Source organism: Coregonus clupeaformis, chromosome 15 (genome assembly GCF_020615455.1).
Source record: "Coregonus clupeaformis isolate EN_2021a chromosome 15, ASM2061545v1, whole genome shotgun sequence".
Taxonomy (NCBI): domain Eukaryota; kingdom Metazoa; phylum Chordata; class Actinopteri; order Salmoniformes; family Salmonidae; genus Coregonus; species Coregonus clupeaformis.
This window is the reverse complement of record NC_059206.1, coordinates 44,061,651-44,074,775: the sequence shown is the minus strand read 5'-3', so window position 1 is coordinate 44,074,775 and position 13,125 is coordinate 44,061,651. Positions and strand designations below refer to the sequence as shown.

The following is a 13,125-nucleotide window of genomic DNA, read 5'->3' as shown; positions in this document are numbered from 1 at the left end:
AATAGAGGTTGTGGTGGCAGCTGCAGAGAGGTATTTGGTTGTGCGAGATTTTTTTTTTTTTTGACGTCAGAAGAGTTACAGGGTGTGTTAAGTGGTGTTGGCCTGAAGTAGGACTAAATAGATATAAATAGTGGAGTATTTATTTATTATTTATGTAAATTGTGAGTGTAGTGTTAGATGGTAGGGTATTTGTTTTATTTATTTATTTCAAGCAAAGTATAAGGGAGTTATATCCAGTCTAGTAGGTGGCGGTAATGCAACATGAATTGGATGCCAACCACCGTTAAACCTCATAGAAGAAGAAGAAGAATTTCCGATGAAGTCACGCAGTCGAGTTGTGTACGTTGTTCGCATGAGGTTCCTTGATTAGCAAAACATGAACTAAGAACTCTTGATATTATAACTACGCGAATTAAAGGACGGTATTCCTACACATCTATTTTCAGGGGCTCTTTTGAGTTTAAAACGGGATTTTTATATATTTTTACATTCCGTTTTTTTCCAGCGAGGTTTGGTCTAGCTAACAAACAGAAGCGAAGGCCCCCAGAGCATTTCGCTAGCTTCTAGTAGCCACCGACAATGGAAGGATTTGGAAAGGCGCTGATGTCTGGAACCCTTGTCCCAGCTAATCCTGTAACAACAGTTGCTCTTCGACAACCTCCCGAGGAAACAAAGAAAACAAATCGAAAGGTGCTCGATGAAGAGAACTACATAGAGGTAACGTACCGTTGTGGAACAGATAGCTAAGTTATAGTAGTACAGTAGGTAGCTAGCCAGTGCAGATTCTACCCTAACGTTACCTGCAGCTGGCTTATAATACAGTAAGCCTAACTTAGTGTTGTTGCAAATCTGAGTTTTAAGGTCAATACAGATAAAGGTGATTAAACACACATACTAGTGATGTTATACACAAAATATACGAAAGTATGTGGACACCCCTTCAAATTAGTGGATTCGGCTATTCAGCCACACCCGTTGCTGACGGGTGTATAAAATCGAGCACACCGCCATGCAATCTCCATAGACAAACATTGGCAGTAGAATGGCCTTACTGAAGAGCTGTGACTTTCAACGTGGCACCATCATAAATTGCAACCTTTCCAACAAGTCAGTTAATCAAATTTCTGCCTTGCTAGAGCTGCCCCGGTCAACTGTAAGTGCTGTTATTGTGAAGCAGCAACGGCTCAGCCTTGAAGTGGTAGGCCACAGAAGCTCACAGAACAGGACCGCCGAGTGCAGAAGCGCGTAAAAATCATCTGTTCTCGGTTGCAACACTCACTACTGAGTTCCAAACTGCCTCTGGAAGCAATGTCAGCAAGAACTGTTAGTAGGGAGCATAATGAAATGGGTTTCCATGGCCATGCAGCCGCATACAAGCCTAAGATCACCATGCGCAATGCCAAGCGTCGGCTGGAGTGGTGTATAGCTCGCCGCCATTGGACTCTGGAGCAGCGGAAACTCGTTCTCTGGAGTGATGAATCACGCTTCACTATGGCAGTCCAATGGATGAATCTGGGTTTGGCGTATGCCACGAGAACACTACCTGCTCCAATGCATAGTACCAACTGTAAAGTTTGGAGGAGGAGGAATAATGGTCTGGGGCTGTTTTTCATAGTTCGGGCTAGGCCCCTTAGTTCCAGTGAAGGGAAATCTTAACGCTACAGCATACAATGACATTCTAGACGATTCTGTGCTTCCACCTTTGTGGCAACAGTTTGGGGAAGGCCCTTTCCTGTTTCAGCATTACAATGCCCCCTTGCACAAAGCGAGGTCCATACAGAAATGGTTTGTTGAGATCAGTGTGGAAGAACATGACTGGCCTGCACAGAGCCCTGACCTCAACCCCATCGAACACCTTTGGGATGAATTGGAACACCGACTGCGAGCCAGGCTTAGTCGCCCAACATCAGTGCCCAACCTCACTAATGCTCTTGTGGCTGAATGGAAGCGAGTCCCCGCAGCAATGTTCCAACATCTGGTGGAAAGCCTTCCCAGAAGAGTGGAGGCTGTTATAGCAGCAAAGGGGGGACCAACTCCATATTAATGCCCATGATTTTGGAATGAGATGTTCGACGGGCAGGTGTCCACATACCTTTGGTCATGTAGTGTATCGACAGCCCCATTGTTGTATGTGCGTTGTGGCTAGGCCATTTTGATATTTGCCAATGACTTCCTAACTTGTTTACATGTGTTTGTATGACTTTCAACAGAATTTAGAGAAGATCATCCAGAGGGACTTTTTTCCAGATGTGACAAAGTTACAAGCGCAGAAGGACTACCTCGAAGCTGAGGAAAATGGTGATCTTGGGAAGATGAGGGAGATATCCATTAAATATGGGTCATCTTTAGCCAAGTCCACACCACTCTCCACTGCCCCATGTGAGTAAGATGAAAAGTCAACTGTGTCCACTAAAGTCTTTTTCACATAATGCACTGGTTGTCTATGAATGCAGCAGTGGTGTTATACTAATATCCCCACCACTTGATTGTTTAGATGTTACTCCAGCTTCCTTTGAGACACCAGAGGGTTGTCCTGGATCTCCCTCTTCTGTACTGGGCAAAACCAAGAAAGGAGCAGACAGCGGTAAGTTCTTGTTCACTATTGTGACTGAGAATGGCACAAATCACAGCACTACTCAGTCTGAGGACACCGAACTTTAAATATGAACACCATTACTTTGGCTCTCAAGACTATGTAGAAAGTAGCTTTTCCAGCTGTTATGATCTAGTGGTCATTGGATTGTTGATTTATTATATAGTACATTTTAGTCATTTAGCAGACGCTCTTATCCAGAGCGACTTATCCAGAGCGACTTACATCTTGTTTCCAAGATGGCGTAGTAGTGCAGTTCTGTTTTTGTCGTGTGTCTGTAAATAGCCTGTAAATACCCTGTTTTTTTGTATTTTTCGTACATATTTCCCTATCAGACTTTTCATCCTTCTACAAAATATACTTTCCTGCAACCCGCCTCACTCAATGTGGAACGGATTCTATTATTGACTTACCTTTTATCTAGAATCTCCAGTTGAAACTAGCTAGCCAGCTAACTAGCTACTTGCTATTAGCCACAGTTAGCGGTATTTCACCCAGAACATTGGATTTTTTTTTCTGCGGGATTAATTTAATCACTGGACATTAATCACCGGATATTCGGCCAGTCTGCACAGTGCGTTATCGACCCAGAACATATCAGTTTTTCTGCCTGAATCACTGGACCTTTAACTCCGGATTCATCGCTACCAGCTAGCTGCAACAAAATGGACGCTGTGGTCTGGCTAATCATCCTGAGCTAGGCCCATCTCCCGGCTATCTACCTCTCTGTCAACCGGACGGGACCACCTAGTGTTGACACGGAGCCCCGCCGATCCTACACGACTGGTCTGCCGACGAAATCGTCTGATGTGGTTACGACGTCAACCACGAAGATTCCATCTGCTAGCCCGGCCCGCTAGCACACGCTTAGCCGTGGCCTCTTACTCGCTAGTGCTTTAGCAGCCTCCGAACTATCCTATTGCTGTTCACCGGACCTTATGATAACTCAGCTATACAGCTGATGTCTGCTGGACGGTTCCTTTTTACGGTACTACATCCTGTTTATGTTTAGCCTCAGCCCAAACATGGTTAGCTTATTGTTGTTTCGAGTTATTTCTAATTGTACTATTTCACTGTAGATCCCCCAGCCCAGCTAAACCTGCCTTAGATAGCTCCTTTGTCCCACCCCCATACACGCGGAGACCGACTCAATTGATGCCTCCAGTGATGCTATCTCTTTCATTGTTACCCAACGCTTAGGTTTACCTCCACTTTACTCATATCCTTCCATATCCTTGTCTGTACATAATGCCCTGAATCTTTTCTACAACACCCGGAAATCTGCCCCCTTTATTCTATGTACCCAACGCACTAGAAGACCAGTTCTTAAAGCCTTTAGCCGTATCCTTATTCTAGTCCTCCTCTGTTCCTCTGGTGATGTAGAGGCTAACCCAGGCCCTGCAGCCCTCAGTATCACTCCTACTCCCCAGGCGCTATCATTTGCTGACTTCTGTAATCGCAAAAGTCTTGGTTTCTTGCACGTAAATATCAGAAGTCTACTTCCTAAGTTTGAGTTATTCACTGTGTTAGCACACTCCGCCAACCCTGATGTTCTAGCAGTGTCTGAATCCTGGCTCAGGAAGGCCACCAAAAATTCTGAAATGTCCATCCCCAACTATAACATTTTCCGTCTAGATAGAACTGCCAAAGGGGGTGCAGTTGCAATCTACTGTAGAGATAGCCTGCAGAGCTCTATCATACTATCCAGGTCTGTGCCCAAACAGTTTGAGCTTCTACTTCTAAAAATCCACCTTTCCAGAAATAAGTCTCTCACTGTTGCCGCTTGCTACAGACCCCCTCAGCCCCCAGCTGTGCCCTGGACACCATATGTGAATTGATTGCCCCCATTTATCCTCAGAGTTCGTACTGCTTGGTGACCTAAATTGGGATATGCTTAATACCCTGGCCATCCTACAATCCAAACTAGATGCCCTCAACCTCACGCAAATTATCAACGAACCTACCAGGTACAACCCTAAATCCGTAAACATGGGTACCCTCATAGATATCATCCTGACTAACATACCCTCTAAATACACCTCAGCTGTCTTCAACCAGGATCTCAGCGATCACTGCCTTATTGCCTGCGTCCTAGACTGGGTCCGCGGTCAAACGACCACCCCTCATCACTGTCAAACGCTCCCCTAAAACACTTTAGCGAGCAGGCCTTCCTAATTGACCTGGCCCAGGTATCCTGGATGGATATAGATCTCATTCCGTCAGTAGAGGATGCCTGGTTGTTCCTTAAAAGTAATTTCCTCTCAATCTTAAATAAACATGCCCCATTCAAAAAATACAGAACTAAGAACCGATATAGCCCCTGGTTCTCCTCAGACTTGACTGCCCTTGACCAGCACAAAAACATCCTGTGGCGTACTGCATTAGCATCAAATAGCCCCCGCGATATGCAACTTTTCAGGGAAGTTAGGAACCAATATACACAAGCAGTCAGGAAAGCAAAGGCTAGCTTTTTCAAACAGAAATTTGCATCCTGTAGCACTAACTCCAAAAAGTTTTGGGACACTAAAGTCCATGGAGAATAAGAGCACTTCCTCCCAGTTGCCCACTGCACTGAGGCTAGGAAACACTATCACCACCGATAAATCTACAATAATCGAGAATTTCAACAAGCATTTTGCTACAGCTGGCCATGCTTTCCATCTGGCTACCACTACCCCGGCCACCAACTCTGCACCCTCCGCTGCAACTTGCCCATGCCCCCGCCCCGCTTCTCCTTCACACAAATTCAGACAGCTAATGTTTTGAAAGCGCTGCAAAATCTGGACCCCTACAAATCAGCTGGGCTAGACAATCTGGACCCTTTCTTTCTAAAACTAGCCGCTAAATTGTCGCAACCCCTATTACTAGTCTGTTCAACCTCTCTTTCATAACGTCTGAGATCCCCAGAGATTGAAAGCTGCCGCGGTCATCCCCCTCTTCAAAGGGGGTGACACTCTAGATCCAAACTGCTACAGACCTATATCCATCCTGCCCTGCCTTTCGAAAGTATTTGAAAGCCAAGTTAACAAACAGATCACCGACCATTTCGAATACCACCGCACCTTCTCCGCTATGCAATCCGGTTTCGAGCTGGTCATGGTGCACTTCAGCCACGCTCAAGGTCCTAAACGATATTATAACCGCTGATTGATAATAGACAGTACTGTGCAGCCGTCTTCATCGACCTGGCCAAGGCTTTCGACTCTGTCAACCACCGCATTCTTATTGGCAGACTAAATAGCCTTGGTTTCTCAAATGACTGCCTCGCCTGGTTCACCAACTACTTCTCAGATAGAGTTCAGTGTGTCAAATCGGAGGGCCTGTTGTCTGGACCTATGGCAGTCTCTATGGGGGGTGCCACAGGGTTCAATTCTTGGGCCGACACTTTTCTCTTGTATATCAATGATGTCGCTCTTGCTGCTGGTGACTCTCAGATCCACCTCTACGCAGACGACACCATTTTGTATACATCTGGCCCTTCATTGGACACTGTGTTAACAAACCTCCAAACGAGCTTCAATGCCATACAACACTCCTTCAGTAGCCTCCAACTGCTCTTAAACACTAGTAAAACTAAATGCATGCTTTTCAATCGAACGCTGCTGGCACCCGCCCACCCGACTAGAATCACCACTCTCGACGGGTCTGACCTAGAGTATGTGGACAACTACAAATACCTAGGTGTCTGGTTAGACTGTAAACTCTCCTTCCAGACTCACATAAAGAATCTCCAATCCAAAGTTAAATCTAGAATCGGCTTCCTATTTCGCAACAAAGCCTCCTTCACTCATGCTGCCAAACATGCCCTCGTAAAACTGACTATCCTACCGATCCTTGACTTTGGCGATGTCATTTACAAAATAGCCTCCAACACTCTACTCAGTAAATTGGATGTAGTCTATCACAGTGCCATCCGTTTTGTCTCCAAAGCCCCATACACTACCCACCACTGTGACCTGTACGCTCTTGTTGGCTGGTCCTCACTACATGTTCGTCGTCAAACCCACTGGCTCCAGGCCATCTATAAATCACTGCTAGGCAAATCCCCGCCTTATCTTAGCTCATTGGTCACCATAGCAGTACCCACCCGTAGTCTGCGCTCCAGCAGGTATATCTCACTTTTCATTCCCAAAGCCAACACCTCCTTTGGCCGCCATTCCTTCCAGTTCTCTGCTGCCAATGACTGGAACGAATTGCAAAAATCTCTGAAGCTGGAGACTCTTATCTCCCTCACTAACTTTAAGCATCAGTTGTCAGAGCACCTTACCGATCACTGCACCTGTACACAGCCCATCTGAAATTAGCCCACCCAACTACCTCATCCCTATATTGTTATTTATTTTGCTCTTTTGCACCCCAGTATCTCTATTTGCACATAATCTCTTGCACATCTAGCATTCCAGAGTTAATACTATTGTAATTATTTTGCACTATAGCCTATTTATTGCCTTACCTCCATAACTTGCTACATTTGCACACACTGTATATATATTTTCTATTGTATTTTTGACTTTGTTTTTTTACCCCATATGTAACTCTGTGTTGTTTTTATTGCACTGCTTTGCTTTATCTTGGCCAGGTCGCAGTTGTAAATGAGAACCTGTTCTCAACTGGCTTACCTGGTTAAATAAAGGTGAAATAAAAAAAATAAAAAAATAAATGAGGGCATACATTTTAGTACTTTTCCCGCACTGGTCCCCCGTGAGAATCAAACCCACAACCCTGGCGTTCCAAGCGCCATGCTCTACCAACTGAGCCACACGGGACATAGTACTATGTAAAGGTGATTTATTATATAGTACTATGAAAATAACTTTTTTTATTAGCGTTTATATATATATATATATATATATATATATATAACCAAAAAATGTAGGGGGTAGATCAGCTTTAATACTGCAGATTGTAGCTTCCATTAATGTAATTGTCTGCATCATTTCTAATCCACCATATATTTTTTTAATATTTAAAAATAGATTTTTTTTCCTTTATTTCCCCCTAACTCTACCACCTCTTCCCTAATTGGAGTAAACTAATAGACAACAACACTTAGGCTTCTACTTCCACCTTATACATACTATATACATTTTACAGACACAATGTATTTTACAATAGTTATCTTTTGTTTGTTTTTAATCCCATCCTTCAGCTACCATCAACCCCTCCCATCTATCTCTGAAGACCAGTTTGATTTCTATTTTGCCATATATTTTAAACTGTGCTGTTTCACAAAAGTTCTGAACATATATATTTTACAGACACAGTATATTTTACATTAGTATCTTGTTGTTTTTAATCCCACCCTTCAGCTCCACTCAACCCCTCCCATCTATCGATGTAAATAACTTAATTACAGCAATAATACTTCATCCCTGTGTTTGTTGATATTGTGTTTGTAGTGAATAAGGAAGGAGATGAGGAGGAGAAAGAGCTGCCATGTCTTGATCGTTTCCTGGCTAAGAACACAAGCGAGGATAATGCATCCTTTGAGCAGATCATGGTTCTAGCAGAAGACAAGGAGAAGTTGAGGCATTCGTGGTTGTATGAGGCAGAGGCTGAATTTAAACAGGTACACTTGGCGTAATCTCTCCTTTGATAGTTTGAACTCTCGTTTGGTTGATGTGAATTGTACACTACTCAAATGTTTAAGTATGTAATGCTTATGGAGTGTAATGTCTTGATTTGAAAGCGATAATATTTTTTGCCTTCAATTAGCAGAGATTATAACCTGCCTGTTTGTTGTTTTTAGCGGCATGAAGAAAACCTTGCCCTGCCGTCATCAGAGAAGCAGGCCCTTGAGTGTGTGAAGGCAGGACTAGAGACCTGGGAGTACAAAGCAAAGAATGCCCTTATGTACTATCCAGAGGGTGAGGATTGACGTTTTCCTGCATGAGAAATGTTCCTGTTATCTTGCTTGATTATAATGTGCGCTGTATGGGGTGCATGAAGCCATGGAGTCACACCTACCAACACCATGCAGTGCATTCGGAAAGTATTCAGACCCCTTGACTTTTTCCACATTTTGTTATGTTACAGCCTTATTCGAAAGTTGATTAAATCGTTTTTTTTCCCTTAATCAATCTACACACAATACCCCATAATGACAAAGCAAAAACAGGTTTTTAGAAATGTTTGCAATTTTATTTAAAAAACTAATTTATATAAGTATTCAGACCATTTACTCAGTACTTTGTTGAAGCACCTTTTGGCAGTGATTACAGCCTTGAGTCTTCTTGGGTATGATGCTACAAGCTTGGCACACCTGTATTTGGGGAGTTTCTCCCATTCTTCTCTGCAGATACTCTCAAGCTCTGTCAGGTTGGATGGGGATCGTCGCTGCACAGCTATTTTCAGGTCTCTCCAGAGATGTTCAAGTCCGGGTTCTGGCTGGGCCACTCAAGAACATTCAGAGACATGTCACGAAGCCACTCCTGCATTGTCTTGGCTGGGTGTTTAGGGTCATTGTCCTGTTGGAAGGTGAACCTTCGCCCCAGTCTGAGGTCCTGAGTGCTCTGGAGCAGGTTTTCGTCAAGGATCTCTCTGTACTTTGCTCTGTTCATATTTCCCTCGATCCTGACTTGTCTCCCAGTCCCTGCCGCTGAAAAACATCCCCACAGCATGATGCTGCCACCACCATGCTTCACCACAGGGATGGTATTGGCCAGGTGATGAGCGGTGCCTGGTTTCCTCCAGACGTGATGCATGGCATTCAGGCAAAATAGTTAAATCTTGGTTTCATCAGACCAGAGAACCTGGATTCTCATTGTCTGAGAGTCCTTTAGGTGCCTTTTGGCAAACTCCAAGCGGCCTGTCATGTGCCTTTTACTGAGGAGTGGCTTCCGTCTGGCCACTACCATAAAGGCCTGATTGGTGGAGTGCTGCAGAGATGGTTGTTCTTCTGGAAGGTTCTCCCATCTCCACAGAGGAAATCTGGAGCTCTGTCAGTGACCATCGGGTTCTTGGTCACCTGCCTGACCAAGGCCATTCCCCCCGATTGCTTAGTTTGGCTGGGCGGCCAGCTCTAGGAAGAGTCTTGGTGGTTCCAAACTTCTTTCATTTAAGAATGATGGAGGCCACTGTGTTCTTGGGGACATTCAATGCCGCAGACATTTTTTGGTACCCTTCCCCAGATATGTGCCTCGACACAATCCTGTATCGGAGCTCTACGGACCATTCCTTCGACCTCATGGCTTGGTTTTTGCTCTGACATGCACTGTCAACTGTGGGACCTTATATAGACAGGTGTGTGCCTTTCCAAATCATGTCCAATCAATTGAATTTACCACAGGTGGTGCAACCAATTACCTTCAGAAGTCACATAATTAGTTAAAGTCCACCTGTGTGTAATCTAAGTGTCACATGATCTGTCACATGATCTCAGTGTATATATACACCTGTTCTGAAAGGCCCCAGAGTCTGCAACACCACTAAGCAAGGGGCACCACCAAGCAAGCGGCACCATGAAGACCAAGGAGCTCTCCAAACAGGTCAGGGACAAAGTTGTGTTGAAGTACAGATCAGGGTTGGGTTATAAAATAATATGCAAAACTTTGAACATCCCATGGAGCACCATTAAATCCATTATTAAAAAATGAAAATAATATGGCACCACAACAAACCTCCCAAGAGAGGGCCGCCCACCAAAAGTCACGGACCAGGCAAGGAGGGCATTAATCGGAGAGGCAACAAAGAGACCAAAGATAACCCTGAAGGAGCTGCGAAGCTCCACAGCGGAGATTGGAGTATCTGTCCATAGGACCACTTTAAGCCGTACACTCCACAGAGCTGGGCTTTACGGAAGAGTGGCCAGAAAAAAGCCATTGCTTAAAGAAAAAAATAAGCAAACACGTTTGGTGTTCGCCAAAAGGCATGTGGGAGACACCCAAACATATGGAAGAAGGTACTTTGGTCAGATGAGACTAAAATTGAGCTTTTTGGCCATCAAGGAAAACGCTATGTCTGGTGCAAACCCAACACCTCTCATCAACCCGAGAACACAATCCCCACAGTGAAGCATGGTGGTGGCAGCATCATGCTGTGGGGATGTTTTTCATCAGCAGGGACTGGGAAACTGGTCAGAATTGAAGGAATGATGGATGGCGCTAAATACAGGGAAATACTTGAGGGAAACCTGTTTCAGTCTTCCAGAGATTTGAGACTGGGACGGAGGTTCACCTTCCAGCAGGACAATAACCCTAAGCATACTGTTAAAGCAACTCTCAAGTGGTTTAAGGGGAAACATTTAAATGTCTTGGAATGGCCTAGTCAAAGCCCAGAGCTCAATCCAATTGAGAATATGTGGTATGACTTAAAGATTGCTGTACACCAGCGGAACCCATCCAACTTGAAGGAGCTGGAGAAGTTTTGCCTTGAAGAATGGGCAAAAATCCCAGTGGCTAGATGTGCCAAGCTTATAGAGACATACCACAAGAGACTTGCAGCTGTAATTGCTGCAAAAGGTGGCTCTACAAAGTATTGACTTTGGGGGGGTGAATAGTTATGCACGCTCAAGTGTTCTGTTTTTTTGGTCTTATTTCTTGTTTGTTTTACATTTTGCATCTTCTAAGTGGTAGGCATGTTGTGTAAATCAAATGATACAAACCCCCCAAAAATCTATTTTAATTCCAGGTTGTAAGGCAACAAAATAGGAAAAATGCTAAGGGGGGTGACTACTTTCGCAAGCCACTGTATTTAATCCATTTTAGAATAAGGCTGTAACGTAACAAAATGTGTGAAAAATTAAGGGGTTTGAATACTTTCCGAATTCACTGTATGTGTAGGCTAAGCTAGTACCTACATGATTGAATTAATTGTGTTTGAGGTGAATTAATTGAGTTGAACACCTTCATGATCTTATTTTAATAAGGTGTCAAGGATGATGACACACTCTTCAAGAAGCCTAGGGAGGTGATTCACAAGAACACTCGTTTCGTGGGAGACCCCTTCAGCAAAGCCCTTAACAAATGCCAGCTTCAGCAGGCTGCAGCCCTCAATGCACAGGTAAAGTCCTTGTCTGACATGTTATTGGTTTTAAGTAAATGGTTTTATCCTATTTTTAGTGAAGGGATTTTAAAGTAGAGAAACTTTAAGGTCGGGTATCTAAAGATCAAATTAAGTGGATTGTTCCTGAATTATTTATCTGACATTGCGAGTGTTTCTCTAGTTCAAACAGGGTAAAGTAGGCCCAGATGGCAAAGAGCTTAATGCCCAGGATTCCCCTAATGTTAACGGATATGGGTTTGAAGGAACTCCCTGCCCTTCCCCAGGTAAGTAAGTATGTATGTTATGTTGAAGTATAGATCACTTTCAATATTCTCAACTACAAAATAACTCGACTACATAAAAACCAAACTCCTCTAACCTGATATTGTCCTGTCAGGTATGGCTGAGTCCCCCCTGATGACCTGGGGAGAGATAGAGAGCACCCCCTTTCGCTTGGATGGGTCTGACTCACCGTTTCAAGAGCGGAACATCGGCCCATCATTTAAGGTACTGTTCTTAATTTTTGTTTTGCTGCATTTGCTCGGATTAGGTAGTTGATTAACCTGAGAATTTTACACACAGATTCCCGAACCAGGAAGGAGAGAGCGGTTGGGTTTGAAAATGGCCAATGAGGCTGCAGCCAAAAACCGGGCAAAGAAGAAAGAAGCATTGCGAAAGGTCACAGAAAACCTTGCAAGGTAAAAACTGATGGATGATTTACATAACTGCATTGCTTTGGTCTAAATACAAAAGCTCATGTTTCTTTCATAGCTCATTCCTATGACCTCTTGTTATACACAATTCTTAGTCATTTTTAAATGATTGTATTAATTATTTTGAACCTCATTTCTGTCTTGCAGTCTCACACCAAAAGGCCTGAGCCCAGCATTGACTCCTGCCCTTCAGAGGCTTGTAAACAGGACCTCCAGCAAATACACAGATAAAGCTCTAAGGGCAAGCTACACACCATCGCCCACACACAGAGGAGCAGGCTCCAAAACTCCCCTGGGTGGTCCAGCCACTCCCTCAGGCACTCCGACACCAAGCAAAGCCAGGACCCCCGCCTCTCAGGACCCAGCGTCCATCACAGACGACCTACTGCAGCTTCCCAAGAGGAGGAAAGCCTCTGACTTCTTCTGACCGGGGTGAAGCAAAACTGAGAAAGAACAGTTATCTTGAGGAAGTGAACTCCTACATCATGCAAGTTGTCATCAAGCAAATTACTGGCCATGGGGTGTTTCTCTCTCTACCCCACCTCATGCCCTCCTTCTGGATTTTATGGACTTGCCTTTTATGACTGGAACAGCCTGTGCACAAAGGATAGTTGCAAATCTCAGGTCATTACTCTTCTTAGGGTGTTGGAAAGAAAGGCATAGTATGTACTGCGTTAGAAAAACTTCCAAGACTGGATTACTGAAATCTGTGGGTTCCAGAGAGATCCTATAATTGTACATAGCCTAGACTGATATGATTTGAATTTTGGTGGATGTTACGATGAGGCTTCATAGATTTTTGTAAATATGTTAATGTAAGCCTCTATTTTGTATGCC

At 44.0% G+C, this 13,125-nt stretch overlaps 1 protein-coding gene and 1 non-coding gene across 2 annotated transcripts; one reads left to right on the top strand and one right to left on the bottom strand.

Moving 5' to 3' along the window:
* Positions 1-276: 276 nt before the first annotated feature.
* Positions 277-13,115, top strand: LOC121582358 (splicing factor ESS-2 homolog). The gene is made up of 10 exons (XM_041898091.2): positions 277-717; positions 2,211-2,379; positions 2,495-2,584; positions 7,993-8,162; positions 8,343-8,460; positions 11,460-11,593; positions 11,757-11,859; positions 11,973-12,082; positions 12,158-12,273; positions 12,436-13,115. The coding sequence occupies exons 1-10, from the start codon at positions 580-582 to the stop codon at positions 12,713-12,715; spliced, it is 1,428 nt and encodes a 475-aa protein (XP_041754025.1). The 5' UTR covers positions 277-579; the 3' UTR covers positions 12,716-13,115.
* Positions 7,277-7,359, bottom strand: trnap-ugg. The gene has a single exon. It is a non-coding gene; the product is annotated as a tRNA-Pro (tRNA).
* Positions 13,116-13,125: the final 10 nt, after the last annotated feature.

Bases quoted from the DNA above. Each gene is read 5' to 3' on its own strand.
- LOC121582358 (XM_041898091.2), top strand. From the start codon at position 580: ATGGAAGGATTTGGAAAGGCGCTGATGTCTGGAACCCTTGTCCCAGCT. The intron at 11,594-11,756 runs GTAAAGTCCTTG...GTGTTTCTCTAG, and splicing joins CTGCAGCCCTCAATGCACAG to TTCAAACAGGGTAAAGTAGG. The intron at 11,860-11,972 runs GTAAGTAAGTAT...TTGTCCTGTCAG, and splicing joins AACTCCCTGCCCTTCCCCAG to GTATGGCTGAGTCCCCCCTG.